The sequence below is a fragment of the Chiloscyllium plagiosum genome, chromosome 11 (assembly GCF_004010195.1).
Source record: "Chiloscyllium plagiosum isolate BGI_BamShark_2017 chromosome 11, ASM401019v2, whole genome shotgun sequence".
Lineage (NCBI taxonomy): Eukaryota > Metazoa > Chordata > Chondrichthyes > Orectolobiformes > Hemiscylliidae > Chiloscyllium > Chiloscyllium plagiosum.
The window spans coordinates 38,040,902-38,061,035 of record NC_057720.1 but is presented as its reverse complement, the minus strand read 5'-3'; the positions used below and the strand labels follow the sequence as shown (position 1 = coordinate 38,061,035).

The window sequence follows — 20,134 nt, the reverse complement described above, 5'->3', positions numbered from 1 at the left end:
GTGCTCGAAGATCTGTGGGTTGAGAAATGGATTGTTCAGTCACATGAAGACTCAGGGCAGAGAATTCACAACCCCGAGGAACTGTTACGCTGATTGCGAAAATGAGGAAGGCCATTCAGCCTATTTTTGTTGATGTGTGCAGAACTCATAAACCAAAATCACTGCTTTCTGGAATTTCATTCTATCACTTGATCACCTTTTGTGTGAAAAGTAACTAAGTTTCCACTATCAGTCATCAACTTGCCGCTCAGTTAAAACCTGAAACCTCCAATTCAAAATAATGCACTAACTGAAAGGGTGATGGAAGTAGATTGAGTCACCGCTTTCAGAAATAAATTAAATCTATACTTACAAGGAGAAATTTTCAAAGCAATGGGAGAAGAGCAGAAGAGTGGAATTAATTAGTTAACTCTTTCAACTTGCACAAAAACAATGTGCTGAATAGGTCTTTTTGTGTATTGTATAATTTCATGATTCTATAATATCTTCCTAAAAATGGTCAGAAGTCACATGACACTAGGTTATTGTCCAACAGGTTTATTTGAAATGACAAGCTTTTGGAGTGCTGCCCCTTTGTCAGGTGAGGAGCAGTGCTGCAAAAGCTTGTGATTTCAAATAAACCTGGTGTTGTGTGACTTCTGACCTTGTCCACCCCAATACAACACTGGCACCTCCTTCAGTCCTAAAAATGGACATGTTCAGCTGAAATTTGAGAGTCTAGAACCAACAGACACAGTTTCAAAATGACTGCAGGCCATTTTGGACTGAGATAAGGAGTCTTCATCCAGAGGGGCATGAATCTTTGGCATTTTCTGCTCCAGAGTGCTGTAGAAACTCAGTCATTGAGTAAGTTCAAGATAGAGATTGATAGATTCATAGATCTTAATGCCATCAAGGAATTAGGGAATACTGTGGGAAAATGGTATTGAGGTAGCAATACCATTTTCAGCCATGATCTAGAGCATTGCAGCAGGTTCAAGAGGCTGAATGATCTACTCTTCCTCCTATGTTCATTGAATTGTGGAATGCAATTCACAATTAGAATGATAAAGGTTGTGGAATGTGGACAGCCGTTATATTGATCTTCAGTGCACTACCAAGGAAATCAAATTTACCATTTAGACAATTCCAGTTACATGTTTTCTTTCTCTAGCATTTTAAGCCTAGGGCAATTAATCTGTTTAAAGTTTGAATTCTTGCCCCATTACAAAGCCAGCTAATAATCTGACCTCATCATCATGGGAAGGATCCCAGATATTTTTTTTTCTCCATATTTTAAGTCATTTCTACATACTTACAGTACATAACTGAATGACAATTTTTCACATTCCAAAGTGTTGTAATTTCTAACAATGTTTTAATTATGCTGTGACTCAAATGAAGAGATCTCTAAAAATGATTTTCTAATTGATTCTTTAGTTAAAACTTACATGAGGAACTATTTATAGTTGTAGAAGTTCCACCATTTACAGGGATTTGGGTATAGGAGATGGTGAAGAAGAAATATGTGTTGTTTACATGAATATGTATAGCAAAGCAATATGCTTACAATACCTACCGTGCTTTTAGAAGGGAGAGTAGGCAGAAGAAACTACTCATGTACCAATAAAATTGATAGATGATTCTCTTTCATTTTAATTCTTTTTAGGTTGGCAGTGCTGAAGTTTACCTACGAGTGTTAAATGCTAGAGATGCTGATGTGCATTCAATGGCCACAGTTGATCCTCACAAGTCTTCCATGTATCAGTATCCACCATTGGTGAGTCTCTGCCACAGCAAAGAATGGATTTTCCTCTGTATTATTTCTATGATTGTTGGTACAGGAAACTGAATTGGTATCATATTGGAGTTGAGTTGGTGAGCAAACGTTTTACATGGACCTCATAGATCACAAGAAAATCCAGCCCACAAAATCATGGGTATATAATTCTTAAATTTTCTACACTTTTTTTTAATTTTAATTGGAATTATAAATTCAAGTTCCTATCAGAATGTTAACTGCTATATAGATCTGATAGATTGTGTTCTTTTAGTTTCCTTCTAAATTTACATTTGAAGATAATAAGTACATTGATAGAGAGCATAAAGATGTGTTGAAAGTTTAATTGGACAATAATATAAATTTAGTGCTAATTATGGCATTTTATTTGCAGATATCAAGTCGCAGTGCCCCTCTTGCTGAATCCCAGCCTCCCCCTCAACACCTGTCTTATCATCATCCTGCGGTTCAATACCTCTCTCATCCTCCTCATGTTGACCTGCCTCCTACTGAGGGCTACAATGACCACCACAAAGTTAATCAAAGGTGAGAGAGGGAAAGGTTAAGAGCGATCCTTTCTTTGACTACTCCCTACAGAGATGTCACAATCTGAACATATGACAGTGTTAAAGCCTAAAAATGATTAACTTCAAGGAAGATCAAAATGACTTATTGAAAGTGACAATTTTTATGAAAATTGCAAACAATCTATTGAAACCCAAATATACACTGTGAAATGTAATACCGTTTTGTGAAAAATTGTGACACTAAATTTAATACACTATGATACAGATAGTTTCTCAGAAGATACTATACCTTGTTTCAAGTTTAATTCAATTGTATAACTGTGATAGATTCCAGTACATTTGCTACTGATTTATTGTATCTGATTTCAGTGTTAATAAAAAAAAGTTTTAAAAACCTGCATGAAAAAATTTGTGTTCCAATAGACAAACAAGAATCAAATGTTTTTGAAAGAGTAAGCTCATTGAGGACATAAATACAACCTGCAGTAAACCTTACCAGTTAGGGAGAAGAAACAGGAGCGGGGTAGGCCACTTGGTGCTTTGAGCTATGGTCACCATTCAACAAGACCATGGCTGTTTCTCAATCGTACCTTCCCACATATTGTTTAATTCCCTTTGTACCCAATTGTCCTCTGTCTTGAACATACTCAATAAGTGAGCTCCACACTCTCTCAGAGACAGATTTCGAGACATTCATAAGCCTTGACTGAAGAAATATTTCCTCATGTCAGCCCTAAATGGCTGAAATTGAGGCACGACACAACAGATTTTGTTTTGAAAAAGTTATTTATTGTTTCTTATCAATTCCAATTGTGAATAAAAGTTTGGTGCAAATAATTACTGCCAAACCGATTTTCTCACAAATGTCATTATGCCATCTTTGATTAATTAGAAGACAGTGGAAAACATTCAAAAATATTTATTTGAAAACGTTTAAAACACACACATCCAGTTCTCTGTGTACTTCTCTGTCTTCTGGGACTATTATTCAAATAATGTACTGTGCTTTTAGACTTTCATCACCAATGTCAAGTTTACACTTTTTTAATTTGCTTTTTTCTCTATTTCTCATGCTTTTATTAAATATGGGCTTCTCTTTCATTTCAGCACACCCAAATTGTCTGTCCATTCTTTCGTCCTTTCTCTAATACGGCATTGTCTCAGTTATTATCTTTTATATTGCCACTTTTTTTTCTGTTAAATAGTCATGTTATTTAATATTATCTCCCGTGCTCTTAAATGCTGATCAGATGAATCTGGTTCCCTACCTTCAGGCCCACTTTACCTCTGTCTTTACAAACTTAATAAAAGACCCATTAATGTCTTAGATTTTAATCTGATAAAGGGTACACTCCTGAAATATCAGATCATCTTTCCTTTTCATAGATCTTCATTGATCCACTTTGTGTTTGCAGTTCTTCCTGTTTTATTTCAGATTTCCAGTATTTGCAGCTTTTCCTAATTATTTTGTCTTTTCTAACACGTAATTCCATAGTGCAGGAGGGACTGTTGCTAAGGCATTCATGACTTTAACTAGTGTCATAATGAAATTGTGACGTATTAAAGTACAGGACTAGGAAAGGTTATTTGAGCTATCAAATCAATTCAAAATCTGTGTGTTTCTAAAAGTATGTTATACCATTAATATGAGAAGGCAGTGATGATATTACCATGCAGTCTTCTTTCATGTTCTGGGGAGGGATGGTGTAGAATGCCTTATTCTAGTTTTTTTTAAGGGTCCTTAGCTTCTAATGAACATGCTAATTCATTTGGGGTAGGAAGTTACAATCATGGTCCAGAGGCTCTACCCATTTCCCTTTAGCCAGCTCTGGGAGAGCCCCCTCTATCTTTTCGAATGAGGTCAACACTTTACTGAATTTTGTACAACATGATTATCATAACTGAGTTATAATTGACAACATAGTTAGGGAAAGACTCTTTGGTCAGTGTGATAATCCAGAATTATAGAGTCATAGAGATGTACAGCACGGAAACAGACCCTTCGGTCCAACCCGTGCATGCCGACCAGATATCCCAACTCAATCTAGTCCCACCTGCCAGCACCCGGTCCATATCCCTCCAAACTCTTCCTATTCATATACCCATCCAAATGCCTCTTAAATGTTGCAATTGTACCAGCCTCCACCACTTCCTCTGGCAGCTCATTCCATACACATACCACCCTCTGCGAAAAAGTTGCCCCTTAGGTCTCTTTTACATCTTTCCCCTCTCACCCTAAAGCTCTGCCCTCTAGTTCTCGACTCCCCAACCCCAGGGAAAAGACTTTGTCTATTTACCCTATCCATGCCCCTCATAATTTTGTAAACCTCTGTAAGGTGAAAAATGAACAAGCAAAGAAAGTCATGCAAATGGTTTTGAAAAGGTGTAATACACCACCCAGAAGCTCATGGATCATGTTTATATTATGTGCATTAAAAGGGTGATGGATAGTTACTCAGCAAGTAAGGCTGTGAAAACCCAGCTTATTGTTTGTTATACTAGCTGGTTGTGGTTTCATCCTGTGGAGATTTATGCTGCTGACCTTGGAAAACTATGCCTTAGGAGACCAGAAATGTCACTCCAGTTATATGAATAAATCATTAGGTTATGGAGAGAAGTTTAGAGTAGGAATTCAACTACCCCATGCTTTAAACATCTGCATGAATGTAAGATAGCACGTTAGATGAGTTATATTTTCTCTGAATTTATAACTCATTTCAAGCAAATGGGTTTTTGTCACTTTTACATGACTTCAAAATTGCAATTGTGAGAATAAGCCAACTAGTTTGGTTGCAAGGTAACTGACCATGATCATTTGCAACTATCATGCTGAGCTATTTATGTTAGCTGCTGTAACATAAGGATGAGATGTGGGTCACATAGTCCTGAAAAATTCAATGAACGCTCTTTATTATGTATCTACATACATACGCTACAATCACAGGCACTTTCAGGTCTAGGCTCAAGCTAAGCAATTTACTTGTCCAGTAGCAGAATCAGATAAGATGTCCAGTGACGTTATCTTGATGTTGGGAGCATCTCATTCCATCTTTTATACTTTCGAGAACTGGCATGTCATGCTACAAGAAAACAGCTCAGTAAGATGGTTATGGACAACTTTATACCATTAGGTCACATGCCCTGATACTGTGATGACATCATGAACATGTTCCTTAAAAGTTTGATGCGTATGTTCTGTGAAAGATAAACACAATTTTAATGTCTGAGGGCACCAGAGCAATCGGGATCTTTCACTTGATTCATTGGAAACCTTGGTGAATTGATTAAAATGTGAAAACCATGGTGGAAGTAGGTCTCCATAACCAAAATATGTCTCCAAGTTTTTTTGTATTGCCATTTTCCTCGCAACATGTAGATTTTGAGATATAAAGAATATGTGAGAGTTGAAAATTGAATTGAGCAGAAAGAACTCCAGTGGCTAACATATTACCAGAGAAACCTTAATGAGGAAAATAATATTTTTGTGTTTTCAAGAATGATCTAGAGTCATCTCGCCCATGTAAAAAGGGAACAATACAGGTTTATGGTTTTTTTCGATCACTTGCAACATAAATCACAACATTAAAAAAATGTTATTCACATAAAACTATCCAAGGATAAGGTCTAGATATATTCAAATACCACAAACAACCATGTAAGAGGCATTGACAACCCTGGCATAGTTACTAGGAAAAGCAAACAAAATTCTTCAGGGTTGAATATTCAATTTTCCCAGAATTAGTGAGAGCAAAATGTTGGGTTTTTGCTCTGTGATGATTCATTATCATGTTTAGAGGTGGAATTACTGCTTTTGGAGTAAGAGTGAGGAAGAAACAGTCACTTTTCTCCTTTGGGCAGAACCTTTTCAGGGTCAGAGAGCTGAGGGCAATGCTGAGATTTATCACAGAGCCTGTCTTGATGTTGGGAGCATCTTGTTCCATCTTTTATGCTTTTAACAAGTGACATGGCAAGTTTCCCAGTAGGAAATGGTGAGTTGCTATTTAAAGGGGATTAGTGCTTAAACTTGTTCGTGGTCCAGCTCACCTCATTCATACTCAGCGTCCTAATTTGTCAAATCATTGAACAATCCATAAGCAAACCAGATGGAATCTATCCCAGGTTGCTGAGGGAGGGGAGAGAGGAAATAGTTAGGGCCCTGACGGTTATCTTTGTAGCATCCTTAAACACAGGTGAGGTGCCAGAGGACTGGAGGGTTGCTAAGTTGTCCCCCTGTACAAGAAGGGATATTCCGGGTAACTACAGACCAGTGAGCCTGACGTCAGTGGTGGGATAGTTGCTGGAGAAGGTACTGAGGGATAAAATCTATTTATATTTGGAAAAGAATGGGCTTATCAGTAATAGGCAACATGGTTTTGTGTGGGGGAGACCATGCCGTACCAACTTAATAGTTCTTTGAGAAAGTGACCAAGTTGACAGATGAAGGAAGGGCTGTAGATGTCATATACATGGACTTTAGTAAGGCATTTGATAAGATTCCCCATGGTAAACTAATGGAGAAAGTGAAGTCACATGGTGTGCAGGGTGTTCTAGTTAGGTGGGTAAAGAACTGGTTGGGCAACAGGAGACAGAGAGTAGTAGTTGAAGGGAGTTTCTCGAAATGGAGAAAGATGACCAGTGGTGTTCCACAGGGATCAGTTCTGGGGCCACTGTTGTTTGTGATATACATAAATGATCTGGAAGAGGGCACTGTTGGTATGATCAGCAAGTTTGCAGATGGCACAAAGATTGGTGGAGTAGCAGAAAGCATATAGGGGACTGTCAAAGAATACAGGTGAATGTAGATAGACTGGAGAGTTGGGTGGAGAAGTGGCAGATGGAGTTCAATCCAGGCAAATGTGAGGTGATGCATTTTGGGAAGTCTAATTCTTGAGCAAATTATACAGTAAACGGAAGAGCCTTGGGAAAAGTTGATGAGCAGAGCGATCTGGAAGTTCAGGTCCATTGTACCCTGAAGGTGGCTGCACAGGTGGATAGAGTGGTCAAGAAGGCATATGGTGCGCTGGCCTTCATTGGATAGAGTGTTGAGTATAAGAGCTGGCAGGTCATGTTAAAATTGTGCAAGACATTGGTTCGGCCACATTTAGAATACTGTGTACAGTTTTGGTTGCCACATTACCAAAAGGATGTGGACGCTTTGGAGAGGATGAAGGGAAGGTATGGAAGATGATAGCTATGAAGAGAGGTTGAGTAGGTTAGGTTTGCAGAACTCCTCATCCACAGACATTGGCATTCCGTATTTGGCCAGATGGCCTCTCCAGTACACTTGCAGGACGCTAAGGACGCACAGACTTGCTTCACTACTAGCAACCAGCAATGATCATTGAAAATCTACAGAAGGGTCAGTTTGTGTGCAGGGATAGGGACCCAGCTTACAGACTGGACTGAGCTGCATTTCAGGGTTGCTCTTTGGTTTTCTTAGTGCTTGTTCATTTAGTGCCTACCTGCAATCAGATAACATCCCTGCAGACCCTTGTCTTGCTGTGCCAATTACTGCAGACACACAACCAAACAGCTTGCCACGTTGCTCAGTAGTCCTTAGTCAAGGGAGTGGTAGTGTTCTACATCAGCTTGCACCATGTGTTAGAAACTAATGCACATGCAGCAAGAAAGTAGCCATGTCTCAAAATTTCAGGAAGTGGTCCTCACCGATAGCCGTGGAGGTACCTCTCAGTCGGGGGTGGGGGAGGGGGGCACAGTAAGTCAAGGGCAGCCTCTCATCCGGGGGATTGGTCACGGTTGTCAGTCAGGGGAGCATGTCTCTATAGTACAACCAGTCTCAGCGGTTGAGCTAACACAGCTGGACCGCATACAATGGTCACCTCTTATGCCAGGAGCTGTGGTGGGAGGAGGCTGGTTGGGAGGTAATGTGAGAAAGGTGCAAAACTGGCAGCTGGAGTTCAATGTAAGCAAGCGTGAGTTTACTAATTTTAATTGACAAAGGAAAAATCAGGGTACTTCTAGACGATATGAAGTTAAATACAGTGGCTGGCCAAAGAGACTTGGGGAGTTTGGATGCACAGACCTGTAAAATATCAGGAACAGGTACAGAAAATATTCAGTAAGATAATATCAAGAGGACTAGAGTATTAGGATGCAGCAATTATGCCACAGTTATACAAAATCCTGGTTAGACCCCACTTGGAGTACTGAGAGCAGAACTGGGCACCTCACATTAGAAAGGATATATTAGCCTCGGAGGTTAGAATTTAGGTTTACAAGAATGATATCAGGGTTAAGTTATCAGGGGAGATTAGTCCTGTTTTCTCTAGAGTTTAGAAGGTTATGAGGCTGATTTGATTAAAGTCTTCAAGATATTGACTGGAAAGGATAGTGTAGATCAACTATTTCCACTGGTTGAGGACTCTAGATCCAGGGGGCATAATCTGAGAATTAGGGCCAGACTGTTCAGGAGCGATGTTAGGAACTATTTCTACACACAAAGGGTGGCAAATACTTGAAACTCTCTTCCACAAACGGCAGTAGATGCTGGATAAGTTGTTAATATTACATCTGAGTTAGTTAAACTTTTTAAAGCAAAAATATTAAGGGATATAGGCCAAAGGCAATTAAATGGAATTAGTAAATAGATCAACCATGATCTAATTGAATGATGGAACAGGCTTGATGGGCTGAACGGCCTACTCTAATTCTTATGTTCTTATAAAGAGAAGCAATATTACACAGGCCCATGCACTGTACAAGACACAGATCCATGGGGTTCCAAGACCCTGGCAATCCTAATGCATCAGCTCTCAGTTTGCTGTTTATGTCCTTGTCCTAAACCAACTCATCCTCGCCAACACTTTTGGACACAGAGGCAAGTAGAATAATAGGGATGTTGTAGGACAGGAACAATGGTGTCAGCAGGGCACATAGCCCTGTAACAGCATGCTCCTCTGACTTCCAAATGCTGTAGCAGGCCCTTATCAATCCATGATCCATCCTGTGTGACCATGAGGCTATGCATAATGCTGGGACAGTTAGGGTCCAGAGCTTTACCAAGAGACAAGCAGCCAGATGTAAAGTCAAAGCAATGCTATTTATTAACAGGGCCAAATAATTTACAGTGCATTGTTATCCGTGCCACCAAAGTATCCTCAATAGGTTTTCTTCTTTTTCTTCCTCTGGAGTGTCCTGAAAGGAGACCTCTGAGCGTCCCTCCTTCAGCTGGTACCTCTCCATCTCCTTGTGAGGAAGGTGCATCCTGTTTCCTCTCCTCCTGTTGCTATGCCTTCAGTCCTGAGGACCAATGGCTGAGTGATGGAGTGCAGATATACGTGCCTCTCCAGCAGACTCTGAGGAGGCTGTACCTAAGTCTCCAAAGCAACCAGACAGTTACATGACTCACCGCACTGTTGCAGCTTCTGAACAATGAATGCCATTGCATCTGCCATTCCTGCCTGTCACTCCTGATCCTCCCTTCTGCATGTAGGCCAAGTCACTGATTGTTGTCACCACACAAGGGTCCCCTTCAACAGTTCTCCAACTGCCGGCAACCCATGGAAATATCTTCCGCAGCCAACTGTGGAGCTGTCACAAAGACATCCTCACCAGATTGTGCAAGTTTCTGTAAGACCAAAGTGAGGGAAGGTGGCATGGCCAATAGTTAGATGTGGTGTACAATGAAGGAGACAGTCAGTAAGATCACGGTAAGAGCTGCAGTGGAACAAAAGGGGTACTTACTCCTTGGTGGGCCAGTGCTGCAGAGTGGTGAGTTATTCTGGGAACAGTATGTGGAAAGCTAGTACTGGAATCAGTTGTGAGGGGTACCCGAGGGGTAGGTAGATTCTTAATGAGGTAAGTTTGATAAGATACAGTGAGAGACCTTGCTGTGGGAATCCCTCCAAAATATTCGACACATTCACACTGAGCCAAACATTTTCAATTTTCAGCCCTTGTGGAATTGCCAGTGGAGAGACTGTGGAATGTAGTACTCCACATGGGTGAACTGGAGTAGATGGTTTCACAGTCAACTCACCCTATTTCTAGAATGAAAAAGATGGTGAGGTTTCTGTTTCAACAGTACAAAAGCAAAATACTGTGAATGCTGGATATCGCAAATAACAGAAATGATAGAAATGCTCAGGCTGAGTTCCTGTTCTGTGTGATCTGTCTGTGATAGAAATGCTTAGGCTGAGATCCTGTTCTGTGTGATCTGTCTGTGATAGAAATGCTCAGGCTGAGTTCCTGTTCTGTGTGATCTGTCTGTGATGGAAATGCTCCTGTTTCAACGTACAAAAGCAAAATACTGTGAATGCTGGATATCGCAAATAACAGAAATGATAGAAATGCTCAGGCTGAGTTCCTGTTCTGTGTGAGCTGTCTGTGATAGAAAATCTCAGGCTGAGTTCCTGTTCTGTGTGTTCTGTCTGTGATAGAAATGCTCAGGCTGAGTTCCTGTTCTGTGTAATCTGTCTGTGATAGAAATGCTCAGGCTGAGTTCCTGTTCTGTGTGATCTGTCTGTGAAAGAAATTCTCAGGCTGAGTTCCTGTTCTGTGTGTTCTGTCTGTGATAGAATAGAAATGCTCAGGCTGAGTTCCTGTTCTGTGTGATCTGTCTGTGATGGAAATGTCAGGCTGAGATCCTGTTCTGTGTGATCTGTCTGTGATAGAGATTCTCAGGCTGAGATCCTGTTCTGTATGATCTGTCTGTGATAGAATTGCTCAGGTTGAGATCCTGTTCTGTGTGATCTGTCTGTAATGGAAATGCTCAGGCTGAGATCCTGTTCTGTGTGATCTGTCTGTGATAGAAATGCTCAGGCTGAGATCTCCTGTTCTGTGATCTGTCTGTGATAGAAATGCTCAGGCTGAGTTCCTGTTCTGTGTGATCTGTCAGTTATAGAGATTCTCAGGCTGAGATCCTGTTCTGTGATCTGTCTGTGATAGAAATGCTCAGGCTGAGATCCTGTTCTGTGTGATCCGTCTGTGATAGAAATTCTCAGGCTGAGATCCTGTTCTGTGATCTGTCTGTGATAGAAATGCTCAGGCTGAGATCCTGTTCTGTATGATCTGTCTGTGATAGAAATTCTCAGGCTGAGATCCTGTTGTATGTGATCTGTCTGTGATAGAAATTCTCAGGCTGAGTTCCTGTTCTGTGATTTGTCTGTGATAGAAATTCTCAGGCTGAGTTCCTGTTCTGTGTGATCTGTCTGTGATAGAAATGCTCAGGCTGAGTTCTTGTTCTGTGTGATCTGTCTGTGATGGAAATGCTCAGTCTGAGTTCCTGTTCTGTGTGATCTGTCTGTGATAGAAATGCTCAGGCTGAGATCCTGTTCTGTAATCTGTCTGTGATAGAAATGCTCAGGCTGAGATCCTGTTGTATGTGATCTGTCTGTGATAGAAATTCTCAGGCTGAGATCCTGTTCTGTAATCTGTCTGTGATAGAAATTCTCAGGCTGAGTTCCTGTTCTGTGTGATCTGTCTGTGATGGAAATGCTCAGGCTGAGTTCCTGTTCTGTGTGATCTGTTTGTGATAGAAATGCTCAGGCTGAGATCCTGTTCTGTATGATCTGTCTGTGATAGAAATGCTCAGGCTGAGTTCCTGTTCCGTGTGATCTGTCTGTGATAGAAATGCTCAGGCTGAGATCCTGTTCTGTGTTCTTCCCTGGAACCAGCAAAGTAACCTCCAAGAGTTTTGGGATAGACACCAGACTACAAGCAGTAAGCTTCAACACAGGCCTCGAAATCATCCACTTCAAAGACCATTTGCCCTGAAACCCCCTACTGACTGTTTCTTACATTACTAGTTTCTTGTGTATGGTGGAATGTGAGGCAAACAATTGTGAATTGAGTTGACAGCCTTCAGATCTGCAATAAGAATACTAAAGTATCTCCTTGTTTTAAGCCCTTAGTTCTTTTGAAGAGGCTGAAAAATTGTCAGTTGCAATCCAACAAGCACGGAAGCTACACAGCTGTCATTTTAGTTTCAATAATGCAAAATAATCTATCTTTGATGTAGGTTACTATTGTTTGTGAGTACAAATACACATCAATCAGGATAATTTCTACACTTTCTCATTTTGGTCTGACATCAATTCATGATCAACATTTTACAGTGTTATTGTATTCAAATTGCTTATGCCAGATCTAAAAAATGATGGATGATTTGGATGATTATCTGAAGAGAAAAAATTTACAAGGTCATGTAAAAGTGGCAGAGGAATGGGATGATAACTGAATAGTTCTGGACATGGTGGAGTGAATGGCCTTCTAAGATTTATATAATGAAAACCTTTGATGTGACTGTAAAGTATTTGACAAGTAAGCATCTTAACAGCTTAATACAACCAGATCATAGCTTGTAGACCACATATTCAATTTTGCTACACCTGAAACAGTCTATTTTACTCTGGGACAATCTTTATATTGAGAGAGCACATGTAGGAGATAGCTGACATAATAACTATTCAAGAAACAATAGCCCAACGTGTTAATCAGCTGGAACCCTTGTCACTGTTCAAGTTATCATCAATCCAAGGTCACACTAAAGCCTAAAAATCTGTTGTGTTGTCTCCACCAGCAGAAGTGTGGTGTAGCAAGATAACAATGTGCCAGTAGTGCTTTGGAGGAGATCATGATTATAATCAGGATAGGCAGTTCTCATCGTCACTGTCGTGCCTGTTTGGCTGAACACGGATATTAGTACATAAGGTTGACACAATTAAAGTGGATGCACTTTGTGTAAATGTGCTTCTGGGACATCGACCCTAATCATTGTGAAAGTTGAAGTGTGTCCAGCCACTCCACCAGGACAGTGAGACCACTGGATCAACTGAGTGTAACTTCAAGAAATACTCTCTCCTGCTCATCAGAGACAGCTGCCTTTAGAATTAAGTCTTTAACGATTTTGGTCTGACCATGAAAAGTGATCACACCAGTTCTTGGCATAATGGTAAGTGAAGGCACTGCCAGGTAGATTCACTCCCCCTGACATGCCACATGCCTTCTTGTTGTGTGAGGGAGGTAATTAAGAATAGAGAAGAATTGCATCCTCTGTCTGACTGGAAGTTGTCATGAAGTCACAGTCAGGATGTGAGGGGACGCAAAGTATCTACCTGTTTTAAACTCAGATTTTGCTCCCGTTTCTGAGCCTTGCTGGGCAAAGTGCCTGCTCTCTGACCTTTCAATTCCCTTCATTCGAAGCAGAATTCTTTTAAAGAGGGTTCAGTAAAGTTCACAATGTACAGAAGCAGAGGTTCTTTCAGCATAGAATCCTGATAGTATAGAAGCAGGCCATTCAGCCCATCAAATCCACACTGATCCTCTGAAGAGCATCCCAGCCAGACTCATGCCCCTACCCTTTACTTGTGACCCTGCATTTCCTACGGCCAATCTGCATATCTTTGGACTGTGGGAGGAAACTGGAATAGCCTGGAGGAAACCGTCACAGACATGGGGAGAAAGACCAAACTCCACACAGACAGCCGCTTGAGGGTGGAATCAAACCCGGGTCCCTGGCACTGTGAGGCAGCAGTGCTGACCACTGAGCCACTATGCTGCCCTGTGCTGCTATTTAAATATATTACAATTACAATCCTCGATACCTTTTGCATATAACTCTGCTTTGCAAAAATAGGTTTCCCAGCAGGGATCCTATATACAAAAACAAACTTCTGCGGATGCTAGTGATCTAAAATAAAAACAAAAAAAGCGATGGAAAGACGCAGCACGCCTGGCAGTATGTGTTGAAAGTGAAACAAAGTTAACATTTCATGTACAACTGAACTCTTCCTCAGTCTCAAAACATTAGCTCTGTTCCTTTCTCCATAGATGCTACCAGACTTGCAGAGTTTCTCCAGCACTTTCTTTTCAATTCATGAATTGTGTACTAGGACAGATGAGGCAGCGTGTGCCAGCAGTTCTCTGTGTCCAAGCACTGATATTCTTACACCTCGACCAAAAAACCTATGTTGTACGTATGTCACTTTGACAGAGGATTCTGACTGCATAGACAAGATGATAACACAAAAATTATACATGAAGGACTAACCAATCTTAATGCTGGGTGATCTTTTATTAGAACTTTCACACAACATTTATGGCTTCATGTGGAATAGTAAGAAAGGTGCCATGATGGGCGGCATGGTGGTACAGTGGTTAGCACTGCTGCCTCACAGCGCAGAGACCCAGGTTCAATTCCCACCTCAGGGTGTCTGTGTGGCGTTTGCACATTTTCTCCATGTGTGCGTAGGTTTCCTCCGGGTGCTCCGGTTAACTCCCACAGTCCAAAAACGTGCAGGTTAGGCGAATTGGCCATGCTAAATTGCCCGTAGTGTTAGGTGAAGGGGTAAATGTCTGGGTGGGTTGCTCTTCGGAGGGTCGGTGTGGACTTGTTGGGCCGAAGGGCCTGTTTCCACGCTGTAGGAAATCGAATCAATAGGGAATCTAATCAATGTCACCAGTAAACCAATATCTCTGATAAACCAATATCTCCAAAATTGTTAGCACTCCACAGGTCACAACACAACCTAAAACTAAAGTGATACACAAATTGAAAAGGAAATAATAGAAGTCTTGATTTCATGCATCCTTTTGGCAAGGTATGAAAGGCATTTTAACCCACTGGTAGCTCTTAACAAATTTGAAGTGGTGGGAAGAGTAAAAAGCGAAAGGAATCCCAATGTGCAATCACAATGCAGAATCTACAGTGAAGTGATAGAGCAGTCCAACATCTGACTTCCTCATGTAGGAAATTGTTTTTGAGGAACGGTGACATTTGAGAGAACCTGCTAGCAGCCACTTCATGCTGAGCACTACTTTAGTTTCAGCAACTACCAAACACACAGATAGAAACAGTCATACAGAGGCAATGAGGCTTTTAGATTTTCCAAATAGAGCATTGGACATCAGCATTTTGTGCATAGCTCATGAGCTTTTTATTTGAGGAAAGTGAGGAGAACCATTTGAATGTGCAGTAAAAATTCACAAAGATTCACAGGAATAATAAGCTATTGGTAGATACAGGAAAGGGTTGAAAACATTAGCTTTTTTGCATGGAGCAGAGAAAGCTACTTGACACTTCACAATTTTGAAAAGTTTTGGGAGACCCTTAAGAAAGTGATTTTAGCACTGGGTTAGTAACTCAGAATTCACACTTCCTAAAATATTTTCTCAAGAGAATTTTACAAATTTGTTACCCTTTGGGTTGCCACAAGAAAATGTAAACGAATGACTGTTTATTACTAAAATTCAACCACTGACCCAGTGTGACCTACTCATGACTTCATTCCCACATTTATATGTCTGCCTTAATTCCCGAGAGCAAAGTTGGGATGGGCATTGAAAATTACCTTGTCAACTTTTCCGACACCCCAAGAACAAATAACATGTCCATAAAACAGTTATAAGAGGCTATAAGTTTAAGGTTATTGTGCAGTTAAAAAGGGGAAGCTGAAAGATTTTTTTTTCTTACAGGGTTATAATTGACAACAAATGGCTCCAATGAGGCATAGACTATGAAATCATTTTATAAGAATTGGAAACATTTAAATGTAGAAGTCTATGTTACAGGGAAGAGCAATGGGATAAGAGCAGATTGAATCATAGACCTCAGAAACAGACCCTTTGGTCCAATTCATCCGCACCAACCAGCCATCCCAATCTGACCTAGTCCCATTTGCCAGCATTTGGCCCATATCCCTCAAAATCCTTCCTATTCATATACCCATCCAGATGCCTTTTAAATGTTGTAATTGTATCAGCCTCCACTACTTCCTCTGGCAGCTGGTTCCATGCATGCGCCATGTTCTGTGTGAAAAAGTTACCCCTCAGGACCTTTCTGATTATATAAACAATATTATTATTAGTAATGTGCTCCAAGATTTTTATTTGTTCTCTTATTTCTTTGGTTTGCTAAAACTCATGTTGTGCATAAAGGACCCTACACAAATTGCTGACAAACAAGCTCAACTTAAAGTTGCTATCAGCGAAAGTTTGAAAAACAACTATACTGTACTTTTGGAATTTGTTGATGTTTCATTCATTCATTTTAGTACAAAACTTTCCTCCTTCTTGATTTGGAGGTGCCGGTGTTGGATTGGGGTGTACAAAATTAAAAATCACATAACCCCAGGTTATAGTCCAACAGGTTTATTTGGAAGCATTAGCTTTCAGAGCGCTGCTCCTTCATCAGCTCGAGCTTCCAAATAAACCTGTTGGACTATAACCTGGGGCTGTGTGATTTTTAACTTACTCCTTCTTGGCTTACAATCAGGCAAGGAAGATACCTTCTTCCAAGTCTCTTACCATGTTGCTGTGTACTTCACAATTAGAAGGAGGATACGAGTTTCGTATTTTGTCCATCCTTATCTAAAATACCACACCTCCACTCAAATGCTCCTCAAACCACTCGGCTAAAATTCAGAGATCACCGTACCTGAATAAAATACACCATCACATGCTGTATTCCTTTATGATATATTGTGTGCATTTTACATGTTGTGTTCAGTAAGGGGGAAGTTATTTGTATCGCTGCCTGATTTTACTTCTTGCCAAGTGCTCAACTTCACAGAAAAAATTTCCTCCCGGATTATGACAGTTCCCTAGCAAACGTCCAATGGAAAATCAAAACAGAATTAACTACGGAAGAAGGATAACTGCCCTGAAATTTGCATCTTCGCTTCCAGTGAAAGGGCATCCGTGTTAATTTGGCAAATTTGAAAGGCTACTTGATAATGTCAATGCATTTACTCATTCATGGGATTTGGCATTATTGCTCAATCCAGGCATGTAGTATTGCGCATTCTAACTGCCTTTAAGATGGGATTGGTGAGATTGCTAAACCATTTCAGAAGCTAGCTAAAAGTTTTTTTGATGCTCTATATCTAGAGTTAGTGAACTTATGGGGGGGGTTACAACAATCTGTTAGTTGGATGATCATTGTTACTAGCTCTTATGCCAGATTTACTTAATTAATTGAATTTAAATTCCCTAATTTGGAATGGTGGGATTCATGATCATTTCTCTAGATTGTTAGTCCAAGCCCAATTGAATTACAAGTAGACAATAGACAATAGACAATAGGTGCAGGAGTAGGCCATTCTGCCCTTTGAGCCTGGACCACCATTCAATATGATCATGGCTGATCATCCTTAATAAGTATTCTGTTCCTGCCTTATCTCCATAATCCTTGATTCCACTAACCTTGAGAGTTCTATTCAAATCTTTCTTAAATGAATCCAGAGACTGGGCCTCCACTGCCCTCTGGGGCAGAGCATTCCACACACCCACCACTCTCTGGGTGAAGAAGTTTCTCCTCATCTCTGTCCTAAATGGTCTACCCGTATTTTTAAGCTGTGTCCTCTGGTTCGGAACTCACCCATCAGCGGAAACATGTTTCCTGCCTCCAGAGTGTCCATTTCCTTTAATAATCTTATATGTCTCAATCATATCCCCTCTCAGTCTTCTAATCTCAAGGGTATACAAGCCCAGTCGCTCCAGTCTTTCAGTGTAAGGTAGTCCTGCCATTCCAGGAATTGACCTTGTGAACCTACGCTGCACTCCCTCAATAGCCAGAATGTCTTTCCTCAAATTTGGAGACCAGAACTGCACACAATACTCCAGGTGCGGTCTCACCAGGGCCCTGTACAGCTGCAGAAGAACCTCTTCGCTTCTATACTCAATCCTTTTATTATGAAGGCCAGCACGCTATTAGCCTTCTTCACTACCTGCTGTCCAGTAACACCACCACTGGTGAAGAGTTGCAGCAGTTTGGAATTCACTTGTGCACCAATGCAGCTCAAGCTCTTGCCAAACGAAATGGTCAAAAAAGACTCAGGCAGTTGTTTCATCTGGCCAATACAGAGCATTGTCAGCAAAAGCATAAGAAAAACTTTCTAACAGTTCACTTGAACTAAAGATGTTACAGGTAATGGGAAAGGGAGAAAGAGAGGAAACAATATTGTCTAGCATTTACATTAATTTCCCGTTTGGTATAAATTTGCACTGAAACATAAGACTGAGTCAAATTCTGATTGCTATTCAACACTCAAAGCATTAAAATTGTTGCAAGGTATTCAATGAAGGAATTCTTGATTTATTGACCATATATATTTGCTTTCAGACACTTTGATGGGAGAAATTTAACTGTACAAATATTCAAGGAACAGAACAATGAAAATGAGATGGAAAAAGGTGTTGAGATGGAAAAAAGTGTTGGGATTATAATGGACAGAGTGAGAGGTGCCCCTCCTGGTGATGGCAGTTTGAGATTCACTGGATATCATCAGAGAACAGGAAGGGTAAATATATTTGGTTCCTTTTTCTCATGAACTTACAGTTAGGCTACCCAGAGCGATTATAAAATGGTACCAATTCTTTAAAGGAGAGTATCAGAGAATTCTGTTACACTAAATGTTTTTGGAACATATCATGCTTTGTCACAGAAACCACTACATTTTCAAGGGAAAGCTGGATAAGTATTTGTGGCAGTGGATGATCCTGGTCAATTGTGAGTGAACTGTTGCAGTGGGGATAGTAAGAAATCTTCTCAGCTACAGACATAATGAGCTGAATGACTTCTTTCTGCACTGTGACCAGCTGTGGCCCTGTTGTTGAGCCATTTGATTTTTCCCAGTTCTCCTGCAATTGAAGCTGTTGTAATCATACAGTTGGTATTAACCAACTATCCAGATGGGCTGAATCAAGGGGGAAAAGCAGCTTCAAAAAGCAACATCTCTGACCCAATAGCAGAGATTCCTGGATTCGAACTCCCTCAAAGAAAATGGATAGCATTCAACAGAGTACACGCTTGGATAATGCAACTTTCTGCTCCATAAGTGAAAGGTGAGAGAAGACGCAAAGTGTGATTGTGGCATCATATGGATATCAGGACATCTATATTCTAAATAACAATTATTGTCCTTACCTACTGGCCCTTTGGCTTCTATGCTCATCAATAAACACAGAGTTTAACCTCTCAGTTTGTTATTACATGTGAAGCAATCCTCCTTAGATTAATTCTTCCTTTGGCAGGTAATTAATACAAGGGATTCTGGGATGTTGTGGACTACTGCTCCTGTGAAGTCTAATATCAAACAAGGATACTTTATCTTTGGAGAGCAGGAGGTAGGAGCCCAATTAATGAGCATGTTATTCTCTCTTTAATCAATCTTGAAAACTTCAATTAGTATAATATTTTGTAATTTTTAATTCAATAGACAATAGACAATAGGTGCAGGAGTAGACCATTCTGCCCTTCGAACCTGCACCACCATTCAATATGATCATGGCTGATCATCCTTAATCAGTATCCTGTTCCTGCCTTATCTCCATAACCCTTGATTCCACTATCCTTGAGAGCTCTATCCAACTCTTTCTTAAATGAATCCAGAGACTGGGCCTCCACTGCACTCTGGGGCAGAGCATTCCACACAGCCACCACTCTCTGGGTGAAGAAGTTTCTCCTCATCTCTGTCCTAAATGGTCTACCCCGTATTTTTAAGCTGTGTCCTCTGGTTCGGCACTCACCCATCAGCGGAAACATGGTTCCTGCCTCCAGAGTGTCCAATCCTTTAATAAGCTTAAATGTCTCAATCAGATCCCCTCTCAGCCTTCTAAACTCAAGGGTATACAAGCCCAGTAGCTCCAATCTTTCAACATAAGATAGACCCACCATTCCAGGAATTGACCTCGTGAACCTACACTGCACTCCCTCAATAGCCAGAATGTCTTTCCTCAAATTTGGAGACCAGAACCGCACACAATACTCCAGGTGTGGTCTCACCAGGGCCCTGTACAGCTGCAGAAGGACCTCTTTGCTTCTATACTCAATCCCTCTTGTTATGAAGGCCAGCATGCTATTAGCCTTCTTCACTACCTGATGTACCTG

General features: G+C 40.7%; 2 protein-coding genes across 3 annotated transcripts in view; both read left to right on the top strand.

Annotated features, from left to right (window-relative positions):
- Positions 1-2,577, top strand: part of ccdc17 (coiled-coil domain containing 17) — a 54,682-nt gene extending 52,105 nt beyond the window's left edge. Inside the window, exons 13-14 of one of the 2 annotated variants that reach the window (XM_043699125.1) lie at positions 1,649-1,759; positions 2,154-2,577. In XM_043699125.1, the coding sequence (XP_043555060.1) occupies positions 1,649-1,759; positions 2,154-2,309 (267 nt within the window). In that variant the 3' untranslated portion in view covers positions 2,310-2,577. The remainder of the gene's footprint in view (positions 1-1,648; positions 1,760-2,153) is intronic. The other variant, XM_043699126.1, reaches the window with a different exon arrangement.
- Positions 2,578-19,305: 16,728 nt separating this feature from the next.
- LOC122554308 overlaps positions 19,306-20,134 on the top strand; it is a 51,981-nt gene continuing 51,152 nt past the window's right edge. The window contains exon 1 of the mRNA XM_043699122.1: positions 19,306-19,371. The gene's annotated coding sequence lies outside the window, so the exon portion shown is untranslated. The remainder of the gene's footprint in view (positions 19,372-20,134) is intronic.